General features: G+C 42.1%; 2 protein-coding genes across 5 annotated transcripts in view; one reads left to right on the top strand and one right to left on the bottom strand.

Annotated features, from left to right (window-relative positions):
• Window positions 1-27,428, bottom strand: part of LOC111147109 (UBA domain containing 2) — a 199,025-nt gene that overhangs the window by 89,493 nt on the left and 82,104 nt on the right. The window contains exon 5 of the mRNA XM_022503007.1: window positions 1,769-1,892. Coding sequence (XP_022358715.1) covers window positions 1,769-1,892 — 124 coding nt within the window. The remainder of the gene's footprint in view (window positions 1-1,768; window positions 1,893-27,428) is intronic.
• Window positions 11,051-25,832, top strand: LOC111147108 (G protein-coupled receptor 183). Of its 4 annotated transcripts, XM_022503006.1 has the most exons (4): window positions 11,104-11,124; window positions 17,917-17,947; window positions 18,883-19,031; window positions 24,165-25,832. In XM_022503006.1, exon 4 carries the CDS (start codon window positions 24,183-24,185, stop codon window positions 25,263-25,265), a length of 1,083 nt encoding a protein of 360 aa, XP_022358714.1. In that variant the 5' UTR covers window positions 11,104-11,124; window positions 17,917-17,947; window positions 18,883-19,031; window positions 24,165-24,182; the 3' UTR covers window positions 25,266-25,832. The 4 variants fall into 4 exon arrangements, with proteins under 4 accessions (XP_022358711.1, XP_022358713.1, XP_022358714.1 ...); XM_022503003.1 differs by lacking the exon at window positions 17,917-17,947 and having other exon boundaries at window positions 11,051-11,124; window positions 24,167-25,832; XM_022503005.1 differs by lacking the exons at window positions 17,917-17,947; window positions 18,883-19,031 and having other exon boundaries at window positions 11,051-11,124.

Genomic DNA, 27,428 nt, shown 5'->3' with positions numbered 1-27,428 from the left:
GTGTGAAGGTCCGGGGAGGGAAAGAATAGAGACTTTGAGAATATGGGGTTCACATTCATTTCAAGGTGGGGAGGGGGTGGGAGTAGGTACTAGACAGGCAGAAAGAACCCTGGAGGCCACTCATGCTAAGAATTTCAGATGTTATCAAGATGCCAAAGAGGCATCTCCACCCCCACTTTCTGATACCAGCTTCTACCTCACCAATAAATAAATAAATAAATAAATAAATAAATAAATAAATAAAATTCACAATCTCAGAAAAACCAACAGTGGCAGCTAGAGAGTCATGAATTAGTTAATAACAGGAACCTACTGACTTAGTTCTTACTATCTGTTTGGATTACCCTAACTATCTCTAATCCTTCCAGTGACCTAGTAAGACACACAGGGTTATTAGCCCTTTACAGATGGGCACATGGGAGCACAGAAAAGTAATCAAGCAAACCACTACCAGAGCGAGCAATCAAACCAAAATGCACTTGGCACCAAAGACTTTCCACAGTACCACTCAATTCCCATGTCATAACAAATAAAACAACATTTTTCATTCTCTAAAGCTCTGTAACTTCAGAGTTGGCGGGAACTAGAGGGTCAACATGAGGCTCAACTTGACCTAAGGTCCAGGCTACTGGGTGCCATGCTAGAACTAGAACTTGGGTGTCCTGCCCCTCGTCCAGAGGACTCCGCTACCGCTGCCTTCTGCCTTCTGCTATAACATCTTCTCAGAAAGTAACCAAGCCACAGCAAATCCTAGTAATAAGAATGAACTGCAGAAAGAGGCTATTAGGTGACATGAGCACTTGGAAGGATAAGGGAGAGTTAACGGCATGCAGGTTGAGAGACGAAAAATAAACATTTCATGAGAAACAGTTGTAAAAGTGGCGAGGAAACACCCACCCCAGATGAGCCATCGATAACACCTGACAGCGCACTAGACGAGTTGGAGGAAATACCAAAGGTTAAAAGGGGAGGGAGGAGGGCATTTGACAGAGACGTTAGTATCCGGTTTGATATGTGTGGGATAAGGAATGTTATGAGTATTCACAGTGGATCAAAAGGCCAAGCTACACATGGTACCACAGGAAACAGCAGAATAAAAGTTCACATCAAAAGCTCTGAGAGTGAAAGGAAAGTGACAAGTATCACAGGTAGAAAATGAAAATCACGTATCTTCTGTCACTTGGCCTGGAACTTGGCAGGGATAGGTCGATGGCACTGGGTATTGGTGAACAGAACCTTTTTCAATTTAAATCAAACAGTAAGAACTCTTCACAGTCTTCGTGTCAAACCACCTAGCAGATGGTCAGAGCGCCATCGTGCCCATGCGGCGCGGGAGTCATAAAGCGGGGAGGGCATACCTGGTTTCTTCTTCAGAGCTTTCATTGTGACGCTGTACTCAATAAAGTAATTTTGACAGTGATTTTCCACTTTCTACCTTTCAACTGTTCTCATTTGTTTCCACTTCATACTGTGATTTTGAAAAGTACTTACACGGAATTACACAATGCCATTAAAATATTTTCCACTGATACAAATTACAGTGAAAGCTCTTATCAGATTTCTAAAGACTGTGAAAGTATTCTAGTACTTTATATACCTTGATGTTCTTGTTCTGTAACACTTCCTTTGAACATCTGATATAGATCATAAAGCCAAACTAATGGGAAAAAAAAAACCACTGTTTTTAAGGACATCAAATGAGAAACAGATCCCTCCCCCCAAAAAAGATCTGGTTAAAGAGATGTGAACATAAAAATGCATACTGTACCTGTAGTCCCAATATGTAAATCAATGTCTTGTTTGTGATGGACAACGGGCCCAAAATTTGTGCGACTTGGATTCTTGGTATGGAGCAGTAAAACGGTACAAACAGAGCAAAGACAGGTGCCAGGCTACACAAACAAATAAAAAAAAATAATCACTCTAGTCATACTCAATTTAAAATACCAAGAGCAAATAGATACTTGAAGTAATACTGGTTATAATTTTATTTCTGTCTGAAAGCATGGTCTCAGATATAGAAGGTTTCTACACTTGCATCACATTGAAAATAATTTGTACTTATAGATATCATTTTTATGAAAACTCTAATTATCTAATACTTACTGACTTTCCCAAAACTACTGCAAAGTGGCTCAGCATCTACTAATTAACTGTCAGGCATTGTGAGAAAATTTAAGGTTGCTGCTATGTTTTCTTTCCACGAATGACTTAAATCTAATGAAAGGGTCTGTAACAAAAGCAACAAACATCATTCACCACGGTCACATCCCAAGACTCATCCCACGCTGTCCAACTTGATCACCGTAGCATCTGACATGCTTACCACCCTTGCCTTCCCTTCCTCAAACCCCTTCTTCCCCCTGCCTTAAAACCTGTTCTTGGGCACCTGGGTGGCTCAGTCGGTTAAGCGACTGCCTTCAGCTCAGGTCATAATCCCGGAGTCCTGGGATAGAGTCCCGAATCGGGCTCCCAGCTCAGCAGTGAGTCTGCTTCTCCCTGACCCCCACACCCCACTCATGCTCTCTCTTACTCGCTCTCTCTCAAACAAATAAACAAAATCTTAAAATAAAAATATGTTCTTGCTGGTCCCCTAGACTTCTCCTGCCACTCTTCTTCTACCCTCTCCAAGGCCCCACTAGGGCTCTCCTTGCTCTAGTGTCTCCCTGCATCGCCCCAAGCCCTTCTCCGGCGTTGACTGTGAGATGGAAGTGAGTTCCCAAACTGTCTGCCTGTCTCTCCCCTCATTATGAAACTCAATTTGATACCTTCAACTTGACTGATCCAAAAGTCGCAAGTGTCTTTCTAATTAAAGTCTTATTTCTTTTTAATCCATCTCTAAACCCCGATGACACACAAAACACTACTCTGATCATGTCACATGCCTGTTTAAAACCCATCCTTCCACAGGCTCCCAGGATCCAAAGAGGAAATGTAAATATAAGCATGAAATAGCAAAGCCCTCCAGTCCTTTCTTATTAGTGTAGTCTCCCACACCTGTCCTCCGCTCCCTTCCCCCAATTTGGCCCCTCCCCCCACCTTTACTGCCTAAGCCTCTCCCTGGGCACATTAGGCTCTTTTAACTATTCACGGACACAAGTTATTCTTCCAACCTAAATGTCCTTCCCACTTTTCTGCCTAGGAAATACCTACGGTGTATGACAGCTCAATTCTGTCCCACAGGCATCACCCCAACTCCTCTGGGTGGCCAGAAGCTCCCTTCTTTGCCCTAAAGCCACCACAGTGTCACCGTCAGAGCAAATCAGTGAGTCCCTGGGCACTGTCTGCAAGGTGGCAGCCCAAGTTCAGGAGCTCATCTACGTCCATGCGCCAGGAGCAGTCTCTGATCTCAAGAAACCAGCTCCAGGACCACACACTCAACGTTCCTGCCACGACCAGGCAGGCAGCAGGAATGAGGAGATCGGTCTGGACACACACTTGCACCAACTCTTCATTTGACACTCGGCTTCATGACTCAATCTCTCTTTCATTTTCCCTTGTTTATTTATTTATTTATTTCTGGTAAGGGGCACCAGTACATCTTCATCGTAAGAAAAATGCAAGAAAGATTCTTACTCCCATTTTTGTGGAAACACAAGACCCTCTTGTGCAAAATGTTCCCTCCTTTGATAAGGAATGTGTTATTAAAAAATCACTCCCTGTCCTCTCAATTCTGCTTCTAAAAACAAAACGAGAGCAAACATACACTACAAAGGTGAAAAATGGCAGCAGTATCAGTAGCATCTGTACGAACGCAGCAAATACCAGAATAGGGAAAACCCCAACCGGCAAACACCGAAGTGCCAGACGCTGGGTAAGGACTGGAGACCCAGACGTGTGAGATGCAATCTTTCTCAGTTTTGCACGAGAGACAGGGACAGGGCAGCCGAGGTATGTACCCAGCACGCCGGTTCGGCCTCACATGCCTCACTCAGCTGGCCCTCCTCCGAGGCTGAGCAGCGAGCAGAGCAGGGAAGGAAATGCATTCTCTTGGGCCCTCTGGCATGGGGGTGCTCATTTAATGTGGGGCAATAAAATAATCCTTATTCTTGAAGAGGTGTATGGTCAGATTTTTTTTTCCCCCAAAATGGGATAGTACTTATGAGCAGAGCCTAGTGGCTGTAAGTCTAATCTTGTTATTTATTTTTAATTGAAGCAAAATTAACATACAGTATTATGTTAGTTTCAGGTGTACACTATAGGGATTCAATGCTCCTGTACATTACTCTGTGCTCGTCACAATAAATGTACTATTGTTCTTCCTAGGGTTAGGGTTAGAGTTAGTCTTAGGGGTAGGGTTAGGGTATGCGCCTTGTGTCCTGCAGTTCAGATACCTCTCCAGAGAATAAAATCCCAGACTTCTGCTGAGGTGAGAATAGTCTGTGGCATCCATCCACCCAGCTGAGAAAAGGAAGGTTAAATAGATACTCAGTTGGTCCTTCTGTTTTCATGTCTACCTTCACACCCATTTTTCAGATATACTACCAATTCTTAACTGTTCCAGTGCTTCTCCAGGATAACTAGGTTGCTTCTCAGTTTTTCTTATGGTTTGTTCCAGAAGTCACTTTCTTAGCTCTTGGGAGAGGTGGTTTGGGGTTAGGGTTAGTGGTTAGGGTGTGTGCCTGGTATCCTGCATTTTGGAGACCTCTCCAGAGGCTTATGGTTAGTTCAGTATTAGCCTTAGGGTCAGGCGTTAGATGTCAAGATTGTGCCTAGCATCCTACGGTTCAGAGACCTCTCCAGAGATTAAAACCCCAGACTTTTACTGGGGTAGGAACAGACATGGCAGCCATCTACTGATCTGAGGCAAGGAGGCAATCTGGTACTCTAAATACTCTTTGAATGGCTATTTGATTGGTCCTTCCGTTTTTATCTCTACCTTCACACCCAATAAAGGTGCTCTTAATCTGTTTCACCCAACCCCAGACCCACCATCCCTACAGCAACCACCTGCCTGTTCTCTGAATTTAAGAGTCTCTTTTTCCAACATTTGTCCATCAGTCATCTGAAAATCATTTTTCCCACTTAAAATATCTTTACTTAATCTTCATTTTTGAATGATGATTTTGGTAATTTAATTTTTAAGTTTTTTATTATGTTCAGTTAGATGTTGGAAAATATGTACAGGTTGCAAGCATTATCTATGTCATAATAGTAGTTGATTAACTTTGCTTTTAGAAGTAAAAAAAATTAAGAATCTCTTTTTTCATTGGTCTTTGTTTTCTTTGTTCATTTTGTTTAATTCTGCATATGAGTAAAATCATATGGTATTTGTCTTCCTCTAACTTATTTCACTTAGCATTGTACTCTATAGGTCTATCCATGACATTGCAAAGGGTAAGAGCTCATTCTTTTTTCATGGCTAATATTCCTGTGTGTGTGTGTGTGTGTGTGTGTGTGTGTGTGCGCGCGCGCGGCATGCAACATCTTTATCCATTCATCTATCAATGGACGCTTGTGTTGCTTCCATATCTTGGCTATTACAAATACTGTTGCAATAAACATAAGGGGTGCATTTATCTTTTTGAATTAGTGTTTTCATTTTCTCTGGGTAAGTACCCAGCAGTGGAATTAATGGATCATAGTAATTCTATTTTTAGTTTTTTAGGGAACTTCCATACTGTTTTCCACAGTAGCTGCACCAATTTGCATTCCCGCCAACAGTGCACAGGGATTCTTTTTTTTCCCACCCACTTGCCAACACTTGTTATTTCTTATCCTTTTGATTGTAGTTATTCTGACAGATGTTAAGATGATATCTCACTGAGGTTTTGATTTGCATGTTCCTAACGACCGAGCACTTTTTCATGTGTCTATTGGCTGTCTGTATGTCTTCTTTGGAAAAATGTCTGTTCAGATCCTCTGTCCATTTTTTAATCAAATTATTTGTGGGTTTATTGGTGTTGTGATACAGATGTTCTTTGCATTTTTTGGATGTTAACCCCTTATCAGATAAATCATTTGCAGTATCTTCTCCCATTCAGTAGGCTGCCTTGTTGCTTTGTTGATGGTTTCCTTCACTGTGCAAAAATTCTTTATTTTGATGTAGTCCCAATAGTTTATTTTTGCTTTTGTTTTCCTTGCCTGCGGAGACATATCTAAAAAATGTTTCTATAGCCAATGTCAAAGAGATTACTGCCTATGTCTTCTTCGAGGAGGCTGATAGTTTCAGGTCTTACATATAGGTCTAATCCATTTTGAGCTTATTTTTATGATCACATTTTAACCAACTATAAGGTTTTAAAAAGTCTCTCATGAGAGGAGCATCTGCGTGGCTTAGTCAGTTGACCCTCCAACTTGTGATTTCGGCTCAGGCTGTGATCTCATGGGTCGTGATCTCATGGGTTGTGAGATCGAGGAGCCCTACACAAGGCTCCGTGCTCAGTGGGGAGTCTGCTTGAGATTCTTTCCCTGTGCCCCTCTCCCACCTCTTTCTCAAATAAATAAATCTTTATTTTTTTTTAAGATTTTATTTATTTATTTGACAGACAGAGATCACAAGTAGGCAGAGAGGCAGGCAGAGAGAGAGGAGGAAGCAGGCTCCCTGTTGAGCAGAGAGCCCGATGCGGGGCTCGATCCCAGGACCCTGGGATCATGACCTGAGGCGAAGGCAGAGGCTTTAACCCACTGAGCCACCCAGGTGCCCCAAATCTTTATTTTTTTTAAGGTTTTATTTATTTATTTGATAGACACAGAGAGAGAGAACACAAGCAGGGGGAGCAGCAGAGGGAGAGGGAGAAGCAGGCTCTCTGCTGAACAGGGAGCCTGATGTGGGGCTGGATCCCAGGACTCTGGGATCATGACCCTGAGCCAAAGACAGACACTTAATCAACTGAGCCACCCACGTGCCCCATAAATAAATCTTTTAAAAATAAGGTCTCCCAATAGATTACTCTATCAGAAAGCACAATATTTTACTTAGCATTGCATCCTCTGATAGCTCTGTAAATCCTTACACATAATTTACTTTCAATATTTGATTGTGAAACTGACAAAGCAATGTTCATGAACAGAGTTATTTAAACTGACATTCAATGGATAGAGAAGATGTGGTATGTGTACACACACACACACACACACACACACACACACACACGAGTATTACTCAGCCATCAAAAATGAAATCCTGCCATTTGCAACAACGTGGATGGTACTAGAGGGTATTATGCTAAACAAAATGTCAATCACAGAAAGATTCATGTGATTTAATTCATAGGTAGGATTTGAGAAACAAAACAGAGGAGCATAGGGGAAGGGAGGGAAAAATAAAACAAGATGAAATTAGAGAGGGAGACAAAGCTAAGAGACTTTTAATCACAGGAAACAAACTGAGGGCTGCTGGAGGGGAGGGGAGTTGGGGGACAGGGTAACTGGGTGACGGTCATTAAGGTGGGCACGTGAGGTAATGAGCACGGGGTGTTATATACAACTGATGAGTCACTGAACTCTACCTCTGAAACTAATAATACACTCTGCGTTAATTAATTGAATTTAAATTAAAAAATAAACTGCCATTCTAAATACTACACAAAAGAACTGTTTAATTCCATTTCAACTTGTCAAAACTCAAACGAAGTTGATTAAGCACTGTGTATTCGTTCCATTAAAAAGTACAAGCTGGTCACTCCTCGGCTTAAAATCCTCCATTGAGTCCCCACACTAGAGTAAAACCCAGTCTTTTTTTTTTTTTTTTTTAAAGATTTTATTTCTTTATTTGACAGAGAGAGACTCAGTGAGAGAGGGAACACAAGCAGGGGGAGTGGGAGAGGGAGAAGCAGGCTCCCCACAGAGCAGGGAGCCTGACAAGGGACACAATCCGAGGACCCTGGGCTCATGACCTGAGCCGAAAGCAGACGCTTAATGACGGAGCCACCCAGGCTCCCCAAAAGCCAAAGTCTTTACAAAGACCTAAAAGGCCCTGCATCCGGGCCCTTGAACTTGGTCTTCTACTACATGGCCTCCCCGCCATTCCCTCTGGCTGCTCCATCCACCCTGGCCCAGCCTGTGTCTCACTCACTCGCAGGCATGCCCCAGGGTACGTGCATCTCCTGATGGTGTCTTCTCAGAGACGCCATTCACTCCCTCACACCCTTCTGGTCTTTACTCACACAGCTCCTTCTCAGAGAAGACAGATCTCTAGGTCATCTCCCCACAGCACCTATAACCTCCTAATCTACTACGTGACTTACTTATCATCTGTTTGTCTGACTGGAGGGAAACTCCATGGTGCCTGGGATTTCTGTTGGTTTTGTCTGCTGCTCTATCACTGCTCTCTAAAACTGTGCCTGGCACAGAAGAGTTGCTCAAAAAATATTTGCTGAATAAATGAATTTCTCTTTAAAATGGCAAACTACACAGAGTTTGTCTTTTGTTTTACAAATGCATCTTGCTTTATTATCTTTAACGGGATTAAAACATATAGTTTCATATACATACTCAAAATATGGCCTGCTGGGCTCTTGGTAATAATAAGAAAGCTCTATTTTAGTTGCACTTGAGGGATCTTATCACAGAACATGTTCTTTGAGGTACTTAATTTATAGAAGTTCTTCTGTTTACACAGTGTAAAGGGTGACATTACAATGGAGAATCTGAGGCCACCATCCCGTCTGAGGCTCTGCTTCAATGTAAACTAATCAAGAAAATACTGATAGGAATTTTAATGACCACAGTTCATGTCTTATAAACCAATAAGAGAAGTTTAAAAATTCCTTAGAAGTTATTAATCACTATATAGTTTTAAACGATGACTAAGTACTAGACCACATGTACCCCTAACACAAAAGCACACATTTCAGACCGTGAACATACAGGTTGTTTTGTAGAAATTTCCACTGCTATTTCTATACACACAGACTTCACAAAATATCATGTTATTAGTCACTGACCAGTTTTTCTCTTTTCCTTATTTTGTGATACAACATCTGTTCTGTACACTGTCAACAGTAATTCATACCACGACTAGCTAACCCTTGGACGCCCTATCTGGTTTAAGCATATGAAGGTGAAGTACAGAAAAGAGGAAAACAGGTTGTAATTCACTCTTTCCTTCCTTCCTTCAACTAATGTCACTAGTGTTTATTGAGTATCTCCTATATACTCACAACTGTACTTGATAGGATAAAATACTAGAAAACACTCAGTTCAGGTCACCAATGTCCATCTTGTGTTTTCTACAGAAAAGGACACAGACTGCACTTCCACAGTCCAACAACAGAAATCCCGGTAACTTTCAAAGACAAGACAAACAAGGTTTGTGGGCTCAGGCCATGCTTGCACACTATGCCCCACGGCATCTCACAGGACAACCACCCCATGGCATTTCCTTTACACACTTGACCGCTCTGATAACCCAGCAGGGGGTGGATCCAGTTTGCTACAACATTTAACTAGGTGAGTTCCTCATTACACAACAACGTTTAACTTAATAAAATCTATTTCAAAAATTAAAAACCAAAACACTCCACGAGGATGTCATTTCCACAAACTGAGAAGCTTCTCAACAACATCTTCTTCAAGGTTTCTTCAATCTAAGTTTTAAATAAACTAGTTCTAGAATATTTTATCATATTCATCCAGCAAATCATAAAATCTTTTTATTTCACCCTCGGAATTTTTGCACTAGGAAGTAGCTTGGCGATCATTTACTTCAATGCCTTTATTTTACAGACAGTGAGATGGAGGCCCAAAGAATTGGGTGTCGCTGCTCTTCTGACAGTGCTCCTTTATCGATCTTCAGCCTTTTAGAGCTTAGACGAACCGAGTCCACTTCTAGATGGACTGATACCACCGACGGGCTGAAGCCCCTCGGTCATTCTGACAGATCCTGGAGTGGAAGGTCTGAAGTCAGAGTTACAAATTCCTACCAAAATGATTTAATTCTCTATCATCCCTCAAAATAGTCAACCAGTTTATGTAAGTACTTAAATAAGAAACAGCCTATTCCATTTTTTTTTATGATTCTAATTTTTGGGAACTACCTTCATATTTTGATTTGAAAGCTGTCTCTGGTTAACTTCCTCATACTGGCCTTCCTTCTGTTCTCTGGAAGGTCGACATTTGCAACCTAAAGCCTTTTCTGTGAGACAGCTTTCAAAAGCACGAGGGTGATGATCACCTACCTCCCTGCCAAGCCCAAACATTCTCAGTTTATTCAACCATTTGTCCTAAGGCCCGGGGTCTAGACCCCTTACCAGCCTGGTCACCCGGGTCCTCTATCCCCTTCGTGAAAGGCAGCCCCCAGAGCTGACTGGGAATGGCCACATGAGTTCTGGGCAAGTGTCAATATCACCCCTCTCGTTCTGACAAGTATATTTCTACTCACTTGGCCTGCATGTGCATTTTGATAGTCGTGTTACACAGCTGGTCTAAACTGAGCCAACCAGAACTGTAAGGTGAAGAGCCCAGGTCTCCATCCTATGCACCGACGCTGGGTTTTCGGCGGTGAGACGTCCCCTCCAACTCTTCCCCCGTCATTCACGTCCCTGAAGTCACAGAGACTGTCAGCTGGCCTCCTGCCTATGTCGACTAGTCCCCATACAATGTGAAAGAACATCATTCTCCCACTCACCCCAGAAACCTTTGCTTCTTGCTCATAAGTTGGTAAGACACAGAATGAGTAAACTACTCTCTTCATCAAGTTTCCAGGTAGACAGAATCACCACAGTTGACTTTTTTTTTCTTTAAAACATTTAGAAACTCATATTCTTACATAGAATATGGATATAAAATCATTAGTAATTGTCATTCTTTTTTTTTTTTTTCTGGGTAAGGTTTATTGCTTTAGTCTTCCTCTCAAAGAATTTTTTAAATACTTAAAGCTTTATTAAAAAACTCGTGAAGTTCCAGAGATATTACCAAGGGGTTTTTGGATAACTATTAAAAAAAAAATAATAACAGAAAAATTTCACTTCCCACTTAAAAAAAAAAAAAAGTGCACACGCATACAGGAGGTTAACCGATGATTACTAGGCTCAGTCACAGGGTGACAGAAAAAAAAAAAAAAAAAAAAAAAGCCAGCCCATAAAAGGACGGTGCACAAACTCTCAACACGCCAAAGTAATCTACTTCAGTTGGGCAAATACTGACTGCTACTGCCCGGAGGCCCCAGCAAGTCCCTGGGAGGTAAGCACCACATGTTTTATTCTAACAAAGTCTTTTGTAAAACTTTAGAAGCCTAATTAAGGTATAAGGTAAAGGAACAGAACTTATTCAACAGCAACTATAAATATTTGTAACAAGAATTGTATCATTAACATAGTTTAGGCTCTGATGACTGGCAGTTCTAATTAGCTCATGCTGAGGTAGGAGAAAACAATGGATCATGCCAGAAATCTATGCCAAAAAGTAGGGTTTACTTTGTACTTCTGTGTGAACTCACTATTGCAAAAAAGAGCATCCAGTAAAAATCAGTAAATAATGCCAATATTTCAGGATACTTTGGAACGAAGGGAAAGGAACAAAGTTATTTTAAAATGGAGTATTCCTACACTTAAATGCATGGATATACAAATTATTCAGCACAATTTAAAATAAAAGGGTCATTACAGTCTACTATTTGACTACGTGTCTATGTAACATAAAGGTCTTTTCTGTACTGCCATTACTTCTATACTTTCTGGTATTTCTCCGGATAGAATCCTAGTACTAGAATTCCTCGGGCAAAGGGTCTAAATGTTTTTAAAGCTTTATATATAAGTTGATGTTTTTTGGTTTACTAAAACATTTTAGCAATTAGCCCTCCCACTGATGATACTCTGGGCTTCACTGCTTCTCAGCCAATCTGAGTATTTTAATTGTCAATATAAACTGTTAATGTGATAAGTGAAAAATGAATCTGTTTCTTCCTTTATATTTATTTAATGATCACTAAAGCTAAACATATCTGTTTTTTCTAGAATTTCCATATGCCTAAAAAAAGTCACAAAACAATGAAGTACATAGTACATACAGTGATTTGCATTGCAATATTTATGTCGAGGTTGGAAATGGAAGTAATAGAAATTCTTGGTAAGACACAAGCTGTGAGCTGACTTCCTCTGAAGGAAGGTGTGTCTGGGGGTTCTGGGGCTACCGCTCCAAGTACAGTACAGTGCAACGGTTCAGAGTCAGGCTTGAACCCCGGCTCGATTATTTCTAAGCTGTGTGGCCTTGGGCAGTCCCTGACTTGAGCTGCTTCATTTGTAAAACGGGGAGTAATAATACAGCCAAATCCCTGTCATGTTGGCCATCATGTAGTAAGTGCTAGAAATTCTCCCCTCCCTCTACCCATTAAACTACCAAAGGAAGAGTCCAGTAGGCAAAATTTCCTTGCCCTATCATCTTGTGAGAATTACTTTTCTTAAACTTATTTGCAGACCCTTACCGAATATTTTACACAAAGACTGAGTCTATGGAGGGCAAACATCTCATGGGCTTACCGTCTGGGCTCTGCATCTGCTAATACTTCAGGGCATGCTTTCTCTCTGGGACACGACACTGTGAAAGTCTGTTCCGCACAAAGCCTCCTCACCCCTGGCTCACCAGCTACCATGTGGGGGGTTGGGGGTAGCAGTGGTAGTAATGCCTCTCATCAATTACTTTCAACTGGCTTCGAAGAGCTTGTTGGTAAGATGGCCAGTCATTTATTGGAATAAATACTACCTCGGATAACTCTATGACTTCCCTTCGCTTCAGTGACCCACGGGCATTTCCTAGACGTCTCCCGTAGGATGGCTGGGAAACACTCCACGGGATAAGAGAAGGCCAGCACCCTTAGAAAGTGTGCATTTAAAAGAAAGAGCTTGCCGTCCTGCAGAGCAGTTTACAAATGCTACTTCTCCCCTGCCATGGGTGACGGCCTGCTGCAGTGTCCAAGGCCACAGAGTATGGAGTGTGCTGAGGGGCCGGAAGCCCCTCCGGCCTGTAGAATTCCTCAGCTTTCCAAGAACTCTGTAAAGCGCAGGGCTTCAATGTCAGATGAGATAGTGCAAGTGAAAACCATTTGAAAATGGTAGAGTTAACAAAGATCCTTGTGGTGTTTTGAAAGTTCAAACGGAAAAATAAAAATATTTTGTTAAATGTCTACAAATACAGGCACTTGGGTGGCTCAGTTTGTTAAGCATCTGCCTTCGGCTCAGGTCATGATCCTGGGTTCCTGGGATGGAGCCGAGCCCTATGTTGTCAAACCCTGTGTTGTTGGGCTCCAGGCTCAGCGGGGAGCCTGTTCCTCCCTCTGGCTTGTGTGCTCTCTTACACTCTTTCTTGGTCTCTTTCTCAAATAAATAAAATCTTAAAAAAAAAAAAAAAGTCTACAAATACCTAAAAAGCAGTATAGAAATAAATTAGTAGCATAAAAGCTATCCTAGGGGGCGCCTGGGTGGCTCAGTCAGTTAAGAGTCTGCCTTCGGCTCAGGTCATCATCCTGGGGTCCTGGGATTGGGCTGCATCAGGCTCTCCGCTCAGAGGGGGAGTCTGCTTCTTCCTCTGCCCTTCCCCCTGGCTCGTGCTTGCACTCTCTCTTTAAATAAATAATTCAAACATTTTTTAAAAAGATAAAAAAATTAAAGCTATTCTAGGTATTCACCATCTTCTTTCAGTCCAAATTGTGTCATGGAAATATTATTAAAAGTAGTAAAATCTAAATTCACTTGTAAAATCTTTATTTGCCTTAAAAATGTCACAAGGAAATTAATGAATGCCTTCATTTAAATCAACATATTTCCCTCCCCACCGGCCCTCCTTCCATCTCCCCAGCTCTATTCTCTCTAGTTCGAACAGGGTGAGTTGGTACATGTTAAAGTCTTCCTATTGTTACTGTTTTCTACCAGTAACATCAGATCATGTTGGAAACAGGAGCTAGGGATAAAACACATGGCACTGGTTGTGATTTCTGGAGCCAGACTGCCAGGGCTTGAATCCTGACACTTAACAGCTGCGGCTTTAGGCACATCGTGTAAGTGCTCTGGGCCTCAGTTTACCGCTGGCTACAGGTTTGTGAAAGTTCTGTGATGATTCAGGGAGTGAATATAGGTAGAGTGCTCTGAACGGTGTCTGGAAGACAGTCTGTGCTTAATGAGATCGGCTACTATTACTAATCAAGAACTCTGATACAGAACCTCTGACTAAGGGTCAAGGAAGCTGGGACTCTGCTGTCCCTTAAGGGGTAGCTATGGTGCCTCAGTCATAGGTCAGCTGGAGAGATACAAGTTAACACAGTTTCCACTCACGGGCCTTCACCAGTAGCAGGAAACAGAAAAAGAAACTCAACAGTACTGACGCTAGTACTGAGCACAGTGCCCTCACCACTCCACGCTGTCTTAGGGGTGGTGGCAAAAGCAGGAGAGGATAAAATCAGGGAAGCTTCCAGAACAGCGGAGTCTGAACGAAGTCTTGAAGGAAAGTAGGAGCTGAGGACCTAGCACAGAGAAGGAAGAGTGCCAGAAAGGCACAGAGCTGTGGAAGAACACAGGGCATCAAAAATCTGCAAATAGGGGCGCCTGGGTGGCTCAGTGGGTTAAGCCGCTGCCTTCGGCTCAGGTCATGATCTCAGGGTCCTGGGATCGAGTCCCGCATCAGGCTCTCTGCTCAGCAGGGAGCCTGCTTCCCTCTCTCTCTCTCTCTCTCTCTGCCTGCCTCTCTGTCTACTTGTGATCTCTCTCTGTCAAATAAATAAATAAAATCTTAAAAAAAAAAATCTGCAAATAATTCAGGAAGACAGAGCCAGGGCATCAGAGGGAGAAAATGCCAGGGAGCCAGCCGAAGAGGGAGGCACAGGCCAGTCAAAAGGAGATCATGGGTCCTGATGGAGAGCTCTCCCTGGGTTCAACAGGCCGCACTTGAAAGGCACCGTGAAAGCTGAAGGCGCAGCTCCAGGGGGCAGCAAGTGTGGCCTGAAGGCCGGCAGGAGTAGCGGGGGGTGGCAGGACAGGCAGATGGACAGACAGACACACGGTGCAGAGAAGATGTCAAGTGCAGGAGAGTCAGGAGGCTGAAGGCACAGGATCCACTGATGGGAGGTGGCAGGTGAGGGAGGGCATAGAGTTCCGGACATCTCTGCGACTCCTAACTTAGTGGCCAGACCGACGGAGGACCCTGAGCAAATGACCTAATGTGTGGAATTCTGCTTATCCACGAAATAAGGATATTTAATGTGTCTGACTAATTTCCATGAGATAAGAGACAAACAACAAAACCTCAAACTCCCTTGAATTTTAAGGAGAAAAGGCACGTATGACTTCTAGAAACATTTTGAACTCAGAGGATGAAGGTTCTAGAGACTCAGATCTTCGCTATAAAATCTTTTTGTATCACCCACCCATCCTGCTTAGAGGTCAAGTGAAGCCACACAGAAGCACAGTATTTGTCTTCCTCACACTGAAATGAGTGTCACAGTGGGATTCTTTTTTCTTACAGTTTCCAAACATTACGTCCTGTAACCCTAGTCCTTTGTATGACCCCCTCCTCTGTCTTCCCTTTTGAGAACTTTCACACCATCCTAGTCAGTACTAAAGTTGCCAAAAGCCACACAAAGAAAATCAGTGAAAGGTGAAAGAAAAAAGCTGGGATGAGTGAAACCCCAAACGGGCCGGCGGGTGTCGAATCCAGTAATTCAAACGTCAGGCCCTTTCCCATCGATGCCAACAGACACGCTTCCAGCCGGTGAAGCGGTCTTCTTCAGTACCCATCAGGTCTGACACTGGAGACGCACAAAAAACCCAACTACAGACTGGCGAACACTGTTGCTATTTCCTGTCTTCAAGAAGCTCTCTGCGCCCTGTCCTGTACATGACCCTGTGCAGACCTCCTGAGACGTGGTCAGAACCAGCCTAGGCTGTGGGGTCAGCAGCAGGGTCACACTTCCACAAGCCAGAGCAAGCGAGCTCCCCAGGAGGCAGGCCAGGGAGGTCCCCTCATACAGACCGACCACAGACAACTCGACTGTGAACAGAGACACTCAGGATGGGTGAGGCTTTATCCTGAGAAAGGGCCAGTGGCTGCTGGTGCGTGCATCACCTTCTGCGAAAATGTTCCCTAGAGCCTTCCGAAAACAGATCTTGCCCATAGTCACAGCTATCAAAATAGGACTCAAAGGGGGCTGGAAAAAAAGCATCACCTGATAGCATAGAAAGATTTATTTCACTAAGCTAACTGGGGCGTGGACCGACTATAAGAGGAGTTGAGCAACAGCTCATTGGAACACACCATCTGACCTTGCCAGTGAAGGGACAAGAGGCTGGTTGCAGCTTGTCTGTGCCTTGGGTTTCTGCCCCACGAGCGGGAATTAATGTTTCCCACCTGCCTACCTGACAGGCAGATGGCCCACACAACCGCTCAGGTGATGGCTGTTTAGTCAAAATAAAAAAGTGGGAAAAAAAATCACTGGTTGACTGCGAGGCCACGATGTGTGTGACAAGGGACCAAACTCAGATGTCCCCGTTTGCTCAGTCAAGAGCAAGGAGGCTTTTGCAAGTAACTGACAAGTGCTCATCAAACTAGGTAACCAGAGGAAGAAGCAAAGATTTCTTTCTTCTGTGTAGTCTGAGAACTGTTTAACAGCAAACTGTTAAACAGCTCGGCCTGAGACCCTGGTCCATCTGTGCTTGTTTAGTTGCTCGGCGGACCGAATCCTTGCTGTTCCACGGAACCCGAGCTTTCGCCTGTATTCTCCTTTCTCAAAGATTTCATTTCTCCCTGCTCCCAAAACCTTCCCTCAACCTTACCTCTCCTCAACAAAATAGCCCAAGGATGGTGTATCCAGAGAAATCAGAAATCAGATCAATCAACACTCATCATTTAACAATATACAAATAAAATTCCTATCTATGCGTCCACATCCTTGAGCCTTTCCTGGTCCTTTTGAAAGCACGGGCCGGGAACCTCCTCTTGGGTGCAGGCCATGGTGGGCACGGAGTCCCATCATCTCGATGTGTCGACATGGTCTCGAGCAGACGCGGCCTTACAGGGAGGTCAGTCACCTCCTGTTGCTTACCATTTCACATGACCTGAACCATTCAATTCATGGCTAAGGTTTGAATTTAAACAAAAATTACTAAAAAATCAGCTCTTTTTCATTTAAGACTGTTGATGGGTCATTAAGTGAATACATTATTAGGGGTAAAGGTGACATTTCAGGAATCTTAAAGCAAAAACTAAAAGCTAGTACTCTAGTTCACAGTAAATCTCTGAAAACAGTGGTTTGATTCTGTTCCTGCCACAAATAAAAGCTAAGAAAATAATTATCCAGGCAAGTTGGTACCAGGGTAAATATTTCGAGAGGACAAATTACATTAGAGCTCAGACAATTTTCTTAAATACTAGTAGATGAATTTTGGGGGGGAACCTGTTATTTTCTTCCTTTCTGTAGCTAGAGAGATCTTGTCAGTTCATGTCAACATGTCCGGTTATGCAAAAATGAGATGATAATGTCTTTAAAAAACATTAGCTACTCTAGCAGCAGTGAAATCAACTCTAGACACACACAGACCCACTTCCGAAAACAAGTACAAATCCAGGGGAGGCTATGTTGCTGCGGGAGAGCTGGCTGTTTTACATATGCGAGAGCAGCAGCAGAGCCATCAAAACTGCGTGACAGAGACAGAAGTGGGACAGACCCCGCTGCTTCACCATGAGCACCGCCCGAGAACTGACACAGATGGCTCCCGGGGGGGCCGTGGTGACATCCCTTTCAGGAGGGAAGGGGGTTCCTCACTGGGAACCTGATCACAGCCCCAGACTTCACCCGGCCCAGTTACCAGCTGTGCCCTCGGGGCAAAGGTTTCAGTCCCATTCACACCCGAGTGTGGGGCATTAAGGACCATTTAGCCGCCACACATACCTTTCCACTAGAGAGTGTTATGAGGAAATTATAATTATTACAGATAAAAGTATTCTAAGGAAAAAGATTCACAACAAACACTCCTTTGTGCTTTTCTCTAGGCAGTAAACTGACGAGACATAGTACGTCCAAGTACGTCGCAGGGTATCTACACCAGTAACGTGTAAGAAGCTGTGGTCTAACGACAATGACAATAAAAATGTGAGGCACTTCAGGGGACACCTGGCTGGCTCAGGCAGTGGAGCATGTAACTCTTGATTTCGGGGTCATGAGTTTAGGCTCCACGTCGGGTGTAGAGTTTACTTAAAAAAGATGAACTTTTTTTTTTTTTTAAATAAACTACTTGAAATGTATTCCAAAAGTAAATAGATAAAGGAAGAAAAGGAGGAAGGGACGGTGGAAGGAAGTTAGTCATACCTGAAAAAAAATGATTAAAAGAGCAATTTGCAGTCCAAAGGTTGATAAGGAGTACTATAATCCAAAAAGCATAACCAGAAGCCAGGCATGTGTGAGAAGGAGCCCTCTGAAGAACCGTGAGACGATGCCTCATCAGACGACAGCGGATTCCCAACATCACACAGTCATCCTTCAGTTTCAGGCCCTCCCAAACGGAAAGATACAGTCTCAGTATTTCCAGGACCTAGCACGTGAAAACACTAAAAACAATTTCTGCTGAATAAAAGAATGGAGTAAGTCAAGGTTCAGGAACGTAATCTTGAAACATCAAAATTTAAAGAAGGTATAAAATAATATTTCCAAGGGAAGATATTATTTATTATTTAGATATTTAGATAATAAGAAACGGGGACGGATTCATATATGAATGGGATAACAATGGTCAAGTACATGAAAGGGTTTTTCTCTCAATTTAGAAGAGATAAGACTGACTAAAACTATGGTACTGAGAGCACAGGATAGGTATAATTAAGGACGAAGAAATAGGCTAGTGTGGCTGACAAACAACATCAACTTTCAACACCCCAATGACCAGACGTCAGGACAGCTTTCATTTGCCTTTATCAAAGATCATTTCTGAGCCATCCCATTTACATGTCCACATCCTGCAGGTGTCTTTTCTCTGACTGATGCAGGACCCTCAGAAGTCCTCTCCTCGGGGCTCGATGCTGTCCCGGAAGTGGGAACTCCACTGTCTTTAGGAAGAAGCATTCCGCTGCTCCGGCGTGGCTGGGCCACACTGTTCCCGGACTCTTTGCCGGTAAGGATGGTTCTTAAAGCTTAGACCACTTTAAAACCTCAAACTCTCAGTACTTCAAGGGCAGTATGAGCTGCCCCTGCCAAGAACTGGACAGAGTAGGAGACCTGAAACCAGACCATCAGGGAGAAGCCTCCAGACTGACCTTTTAACCTCTATGACACTCAGTCTCCTCACATGGCAAGTAGGTAGGTGACAGCAGTACTTAGCCTTAGTACTTAGTACTTAGCCTCACAGGGTGGCTGTGAGTGTTCCAGATAGGACTTAAAGGTAGGCACTTAATAAACATGAACGCCTCAATCTGAGTAAAGAGCACTGAAGGACTACTTTTGAAATGTGTAGAAGATAGGTTTTTGCAAGATGAACTTAACTGAAGAATATTTTTCTCAGATAAATTTATTAACCAGTTTCCTCATTTCACAGTCAATTCACGTTCAGTATGAAAAATTTTAAAGTGTATGGATAAAACTCAAAAATGACTTGTACAAAATTATGCTTCGGCATACATATCTGTGCAAAGTGTGCGGACGTATAATCGCTTTTCCTTCCCCCCAAAGTGGCATGTTGCATAATCTGTTTTCCTTATTTAAGATTACTCCCTGTCAAGAAATAGGCTCCCACGCTGCCATTTCCACGGACTGCAGAGAATTCCCCTGAATGGCTAATACCGGGAGATACGTAACCAATCCCCTGATGAGGGACATTTGGTTTGTTTGCAAATTTTCACCTTCATAATTAACACTGTGACAAATTTTTTTTTTATGTTATCCATTACCTTTATTACCAGTATGATTATTACAAATTGATGCCAACCTATGATAAATCATAGGATGAATCCTGTGGTTTTTTTTTTTTTTTTAATTTTATTTTTTATAAACATATATTTTTATCCCCAGGGTTACAGGTCTGTGAATCGCTAGGTTTACACACTTCACAGCACTCACCATAGCACATACCCTCCCCAATGACAAATTTTTTTTTTGAAGATTTTATTTATTTATTTGACAGACAGAGATCACAAGTAGGCAGAGAGGCAGGCAGAGAGAGGGGGGGGGAAGCAGGTTCCCCGCTGAGCAGAGAGCATGATGTGGGGCTCGATCCCAGGACCCCGGGATCACGACCTGAGCAAAAGGCAGAGGCTTTAACCCACTGAGCCACCCAGGTGTCCCCATGTGCCAAATATTCTTAAACACCAAACATTCTGCAACCCCTGCCATGTCCGGCTCTCCTGGAAGGCGTACTGCATTCAGGAAGAAGCTGGATGCACGTTTACAACAGGACAAGCAATGGCACATTCTCTCTGAGTCCTACATTAATATAACTTTCTCTGATCTCTACAACAATATTTACTTATATGGGAAATTTCTACCCCAGTATGTATTTTAAAAGCATTTCCCAAATCTGTGGAGAAACGCTCCTCAAAATAAAATAAACTTGCTGAGATTTTCAGGGAAAAAAAAAAATTTCCACAGAAAAGTACAAAAATAAAAGTTCTTGCTACCTGTTCCTAAGTTATAACCCCTGTCTGGGATTTTCACCTCTCCGTGTCTAGTCTCAGTTCTTGAAAAGTTACTTCTCACATGGAGCCTTTCTCAACTAAGAGGATAAAGGTTTTTCTACTTTCATCCCACAACCGCAATTCCCATGATTTCAAGAATCGCTCTGGTTTGGGTTTTTTTCCTGCACAAAGAGCAAGTCAATATTTGTTGTTTTGCTTTCAATCTTATTAATTTCTGTGATTATCTTTATCATTTTCTTCTACTTTCCTTGGGTAAACAATTCTCTTCTAGCTTCCTGAACTGTATTTTTATCTATTTTCGATCTTTAAAAAAAATAAATGCTTTCACAAGCATACAGAGTTGTTGAGTCACTATGCTGGGCACTTGAAACTTGTAGCGTGTGCTAACTATCCTCAAATAAAAATGTGCGAAGACAATAAACACATTCAAGGCTCTACTTCTGAGATTAATACTTCAGCTGCACCCCATCGTTTGGCATAGAGTGTTTTTTTTTTTTTTTCAAGATTTTATTTATTTATTTGAGAGAGAGAGAGAGATTACAAGTAGGCAGAGAGAGAGGAGGAAGCAGGCTCCCTGCTGAGCAGAGAGCCCGATTCGGGGCTCGATCCCAGGACCCTGAGATCATGACCTGAGCTGAAGGCAGAGGCTTAACCCACTGAGCCACCCAGGCGCCCCAAAGCATAGAGTATTTTTGTCATTTGGTTCTAAATACTTCAAAATTCCCACTGTGGATTTCTTAAATGAGTCTCTCAGAAGCATATTTTTTAAGATTCCAAATGTATCCTTTATCTGTTTATTGCTGATTTCTAAGTTAGTTGCCCTGTAGGCACTGGCATGTTGGCTGATAGGTTAACAGTTTTCTGAAAGTTCTGGGGCCTTCTGATGACCTCGCACACAGTCAAATTGGCAAAAATGATCATGTCCCTTCAGCACAAATTCTGCAAAGTCACACTGGGTAATCTTCTAAGTCTCTAATCTCTTTTTTTATCCGGCTTATTCTAATAAAGATGTGCTAAAATCTCCCATTATGGCTGTGGATTTGCCAATTTTTCCTTTAAATATGCGTAATTCAAGATTTTTATGTTCTTTGATTGCTACTCTGGCTTTCCACTGGTTGGGATTTGATTGCTATGTGTTCTCCCATGCCTTTATTTTCAACCTTTTTCAGTCACTTTTTGAGCTATGTCTTCTAAGCCCTATGCAGCTGAACTTTTTTTTTTTTTTTAACAAATCCAAACTCATAGTCTCCTTTAATAGGCGAGTTCAATCCATTTAAATTTCTTTCTCATAATCTTCTTTCCTACCTTTTCTTGTTTAACAGAAAGTACCACTTCCATTTTTGTTCCCTTTTGCTTTAGGTCATATTTCCTCATGTTAACAACTACCCTAGCAACACTGGAAGTAGTGTACACCTAGAATATTACAACATCACCCCGTAATGACCCCCACTGTCTGTTGGGTTCACCGTTTAAGACTGTTAGAACTAAGTTAGCAGTCAGAGGAGTAGTCGGTGCTTTGAGATGGCTAGGGATAGAGTCTTTTCCTTTTAATGTAAACCATCATCACTAGATATATTGAAATCTTCCCTTAATTTTGGTGACTTTCAGATGAGATCTGTAGGCAGAGATGGTCCTATTGGAGTATCATTTTTCTTCTAAAAATAACTTCGCAGAAGTTACTATTCTGCTCTTCCTAAGTTTTATCAAAGCTCAGCCCCACAGAAGGCATTTCATTGTAGTTTTCCACTTTTCAACATAGGACCTGAAATTTCTTTCATCTTAACATTATTTATCCCAAGAAAAGAACTGGAAATAATCCAAAGAGTCATCAGGGGAGTAGCTTAGCAAATCATGCATGAACACCCTGGGATGCTGTAGAAGTGTCCAGTGTCTATGAGGTCCACGTGTGACAAACCCAGATGACCCCGATCCATGAGCAGGTTCAGAGGACAGAGCAGAGCACAGGACACTACATGTGTGATGCTTGCTGGCACGTGGGGTGCAGGAATGTACACTGCACCTATCGGCGGAGTATCTGGGGAATGATCTAGTTCAGAATTAATCTTAACCTTCCCCCCCACCAAACACCTTAAGTTTTTTTTCTTTTTTGTCGTTTTTGCCGTGGTTGTCGTGGTTACCATCTTCTTCTTTTTTAAAAAGAAAACCTAACTTTCAGTTCCTAACAAGGCCTTAGCTTGTTTCTCATACTTTTTAGGTTAACACAAATCAGATCACTGTGGTAAATTCGTATTTCACTAAATAAATGTGTGACTGATTTCATTTCCTGGCAGTGATACGCATTTGGCCAAAAAAAAAAAAAAAAAAAAAAGTCCAACTGAAATGCAATTTAAAAGAAAAGCTTTACTCCTGTCTGAAATGTGGGGTGCTGCACACAATTTTATTCTTACCCAGACAATGATTCAGGGAAAAAAGGGGGAAATTTCTGCCTAAAAAATGATGGCATCCCCTCCTGTCACAAAAATACATTTGCTCTACTTAGATGGTTTTGTTTCTTTTGCCAGGGCTTTGCCAAAATCACCAAATTGTGAGTAAAAACATAAATCTGATTCTTTGTTCTTGTTACTATAAATGTAAACATATTACACATCGCAGATTTTTCTTCTTTTTTTGGAAGGGTACTTCTTAATAATCCTCCCCATCTACTTCTCCTCTGGTAGCTACCAGTTTGTTCTCTGTATTTATGGTTCTGTTCCTGATTTTTATGTTTCTCTTGCTTCTCATACTCCACATACAAGAGAAAGCATATGGTATTTCTCTTTCTCCAACTTCCTTCACTTAGCATAATGCCCTCTAGATCCACCCATGTTATTGTGAATGGCAAGATCTCCTTCTCTTTTATGGCTAATATTCCTGTGTGTGTGGGGGGGGGGCATCTACTCATCTAAAGTACACTTGGGTTGCTTCCATATCTTGGCTGTTGTAAATAATGCTAAAACAAACACAGGGGTACTCCTATCTTTCTGAATTCACGTTGTCATCTTCTCTGGGTAGATACCCATTAGTGGAATTACTGGATCATATGGTAATTCTATTTTTAACTTTTTGAGGAACCGCCGTACTATTTTCCACAGCGGCCGCACCAGTCTGGATTCCCACCAACAGTGCGCAAGGGCTCCCTTTCCTCTGCATTCTCATATCAACACTTGTTATTTCTTGTCCTTCTGACACCAGCCCTTCCGACCGCTGCGAGCTGACACCTCACCGTGGTTTTGATTTCCATTTCCCTGATGATTAGTGAGGCTGAGCATCTCTTCATGTGTCTGTTGGCCATTTGTATGTCTTCTTTGGAAAAAAAAATTTTTTTTTTTTTCAGGTCCTCTGCTCATTTTTAATCAGATTATTTTTGTTTTGAGCCATGTAAGTTCCTTATATATTTTGGATACTAATTCCTTATTGGATATGTCATGTCAAATATCTCCTCCCATTCACTAGGGAGCCTTTCTGTGGCTTTGTGGATGGTTTCCTTTACTGTGCAACACATCATAGATTCTTAAAAATTATACAAATCTTTAAAACTTAGATCTATAAAAGGCAGTTAATATTGCTTTTAGTTGAATACGCTTCTAATTGAAAGTACTCTCCTTGGTTCTTCCTAGAGACTGTGAACACCATTGATGGATACAAAAATGGACAATTTCACGACAGCCTCCGCAGCTCCTCAGGGCAATGACTGTGACCTCTACGCACACCACCGCACCGCCAGGATACTCATGCCACTGCATTACGGCTCTGTCTTCGTCATCGGGCTGGTGGGAAACGTGCTAGCCTTGGTTGTCATCATTCAAAATAGGAAAAAAATCAACTCTACCACCCTGTATTCAACAAATTTGGTGATTTCTGATATACTTTTTACCACTGCTCTGCCTACACGGATAGCCTACTACGCACTGGGCTTTGACTGGAGGGTCGGCGAGGCATTGTGCAGGATAACCGCCCTGGTGTTTTACATCAACACCTACGCAGGTGTGAACTTCATGACATGCTTGAGCGTGGACCGGTTCTTTGCCGTGGTGCATCCTCTGAGGTACAACAAGATAAAGAGAATTGAGCATGCGAAATGCGTCTGCATATGTGTCTGGATTCTAGTATTTGCTCAAACGCTCCCACTACTCATAAAACCTATGTCAAAGCAGGAGGAGGAAAGGACTACGTGCATGGAATATCCAAACTTTGAAGAAACACAGTCTCTTCCCTGGATTCTGCTCGGCGCGTGTTTCATAGGATATGTGCTTCCTCTCCTGATCATTCTCTTCTGCTACTCTCAAATCTGTTGCAAACTCTTTAAAACTGCCAAACAAAACCCACTAACTGAGAAATCCGGCGTCAACAAAAAGGCTCTCAACACAATTATCTTAATAATTGTTGTGTTTGTTCTCTGTTTCACACCTTACCATGTTGCAATTATTCAACACATGATTAAGAAGCTTCGTGTCCCTGATCTCCTGGAATGCAGCCAAAGACATTCGTTCCAGATCTCACTGCACTTTACAGTATGTCTGATGAACTTCAATTGCTGCATGGACCCTTTTATATACTTCTTTGCATGTAAAGGGTATAAGAGGAAGGTCATGAAGATGCTGAAGCGTCAGGTCAGTGTATCAATTTCCAGCGCCGTGAGGTCGGCCCCAGAAGAGAACTCGCGAGAGATGACAGAAACGCAAACAATGATACATTCCAAGTCTTTGAACGGAAAGTAAAAAGGAATTAAATATTGGGTTTACAGCAAACTAGACTGCATGACAAACTTTGCTGGACTTTTCTTACAAAGCAAAATGATTGTTCAACTTCCAATTAGGATGCCTGTAAATTCCTTTCATTGGGCGCGAGCTCCCACCTCCAACTTGGAAGAAAACGGATATATATTATTTTTTGCACTCAAGAAAATAACATGACGCAAAGTTCTAGTCTGTAAATGAAATACTATACCAAAAGGGAGGCTATTTTAATAACTCTCAGTGTAAAAAGTTTTATAAAAAACTTTAAAAAATTTTTATAAAAAATTAAAAATTACAGCATCAGTATTTCCTGCCTATAATTTGGCAAAAGAAAAGGCTGTAAGATTGTACATTGCCCGTGTAAAAATGTCGATATGGTAACATGTTATTTTTCTTTTTGGTAACATATTTCTTTAATCCCTACCTCTTTCAATCTTAGACTTTTATCTTCTCCATACCATCAAGCGTTTTGTTTTGTTCTGTTCTGAGTCATAATATTTTGTATCAAGGAAGTCTTTTGGAATAAACAGCAGGATGCTACAAAATTAAGAGTATGTCTTTCAGTGTCTACTTACAGGGAGACTAGAATTAGCAATAGCTAGATTTGGATGATAACATTATAAGCAATGATGGTGAAAGAGGCAATGAAAACACAGAGCTCTTGTCCAAGCAGCCGGCAGAATAGTGCAGGACCCATTGGCCCGGCATATGAAAAGGACTTTCTGTGGGGGTACCCACTGGGAGGGGGGTCCACTTGCTGAATTCTGCTTGGGAATAAAAAAAAAAAAAAAAAACTTTGCAAACATGCTTGGCTTTTCTTGGGTGTCTAGGGGATCATTTCTTTTTTATTCATAGGTTGGCTGTACCCTGATCTGCATTTCAGTGGTCTGGGTTACCAGAAAGAGCAAAGAGGGTAAGCGGCAGGAGGCATGGTTGCTGCTTGGCTAAATAAGATAGTGGGAAAAATGTAAAATTATAAACTTAAAGAGTTCCCAAGATTCCCTGCAACATTATAACTTTGCTCACATAAATACCTTAGCATGAATAGTACCATCTTTGCAAGTACAGTCACGCTGTCAGCTCAAATTTGTTTTACTAAATCCCCAAACTACCTCAATACAGTATCTACGTTAGCAATAATACCAATTTTTATAATGGAACAGAAAGAGATGAAGCACTATATCATGAGGCATACTTTAAATTTTTATTAGGTTTTATAACCTGGAAATCTTTTCTTTCGAATTCCTACCCTACTCATTTCCAACTAGTACCCTGTAAGAAAATTAATCTTTATGGTTGAGTCAGCACCATTTACTGAGTACTTTCAGGTTTGTCTTATGTGAATTTCACAAAGAGCTACCTGACCTTGAAGCCAATGACCAAAAAAAGGCACCGATCTCTGTAACAGATCTTTGCTGAGACAGGTGAGACCACCTGGATGGAAGTCAGGATCTTAGGGCCTTTCCATTCACTCCACACACAAACCCTCCACATGAAGGAGAAGAAAGGGCAAAAGACTACATGTCATGGCGGGTGCCACTTACAGAGTCATTTGAATTAGATCCCAAAAGAAAAACTATGATGAAAGCTACTGAAGGAAAATCAGAAACAGAGGCCACCGTAATGTCAGAGCATGTCTATGGTGCCTGAGTTTGCCGACGACACTGGAGCACAGACCAGCTTATGTATGAGCCAACGGGCCTGCTGCACAGCAGGTGAGAAAGTCCTCTCTGTGCTAAGGAACTTAAGATCATTCAAACAAGAGAGTATCTATGTCACTTGGCAAAGGAATAACACATTCTTTTATCTGTTTAGTTTCCTGCCTCCTCCCTCCACTGTACCACAATCTACATAATTTGCCCCAATCAGCAGTCATATTGCCAAAAAGGTAAACGTCAATCCTATCTCCAACGAATCCAGAAAGAAGGAAAGAAAGAAAAGAAAGTCAGTCTGTACTCCCATCAAACTCAGCTATTCACTCTCCTTCAAAAGGCCCTTACTACCTATTTCATTCATGAAACCATGGTTTACACGTGGCCTTCATGCCCACTTACAGTGTCTTGGACTATTAGTTGGCTTTACGTTTCTCTCTCTCACCGAACAGGTAAACTTGGAGCACAGGGACAGTGTCGTATAATCTTTGTA

This window comes from Enhydra lutris, unplaced genomic scaffold (genome assembly GCF_002288905.1).
Source record: "Enhydra lutris kenyoni isolate GAN:26980312 unplaced genomic scaffold, ASM228890v2 scaffoldscaffold15, whole genome shotgun sequence".
NCBI classification, from domain to species: domain Eukaryota; kingdom Metazoa; phylum Chordata; class Mammalia; order Carnivora; family Mustelidae; genus Enhydra; species Enhydra lutris.
This window is presented reverse-complemented; position numbering and strand designations above follow the sequence as displayed.

Coding starts and splice junctions, on each gene's coding strand:
- LOC111147108 (XM_022503005.1), top strand. CDS start 24,183: ATGGATACAAAAATGGACAATTTCACGACAGCCTCCGCAGCTCCTCAG.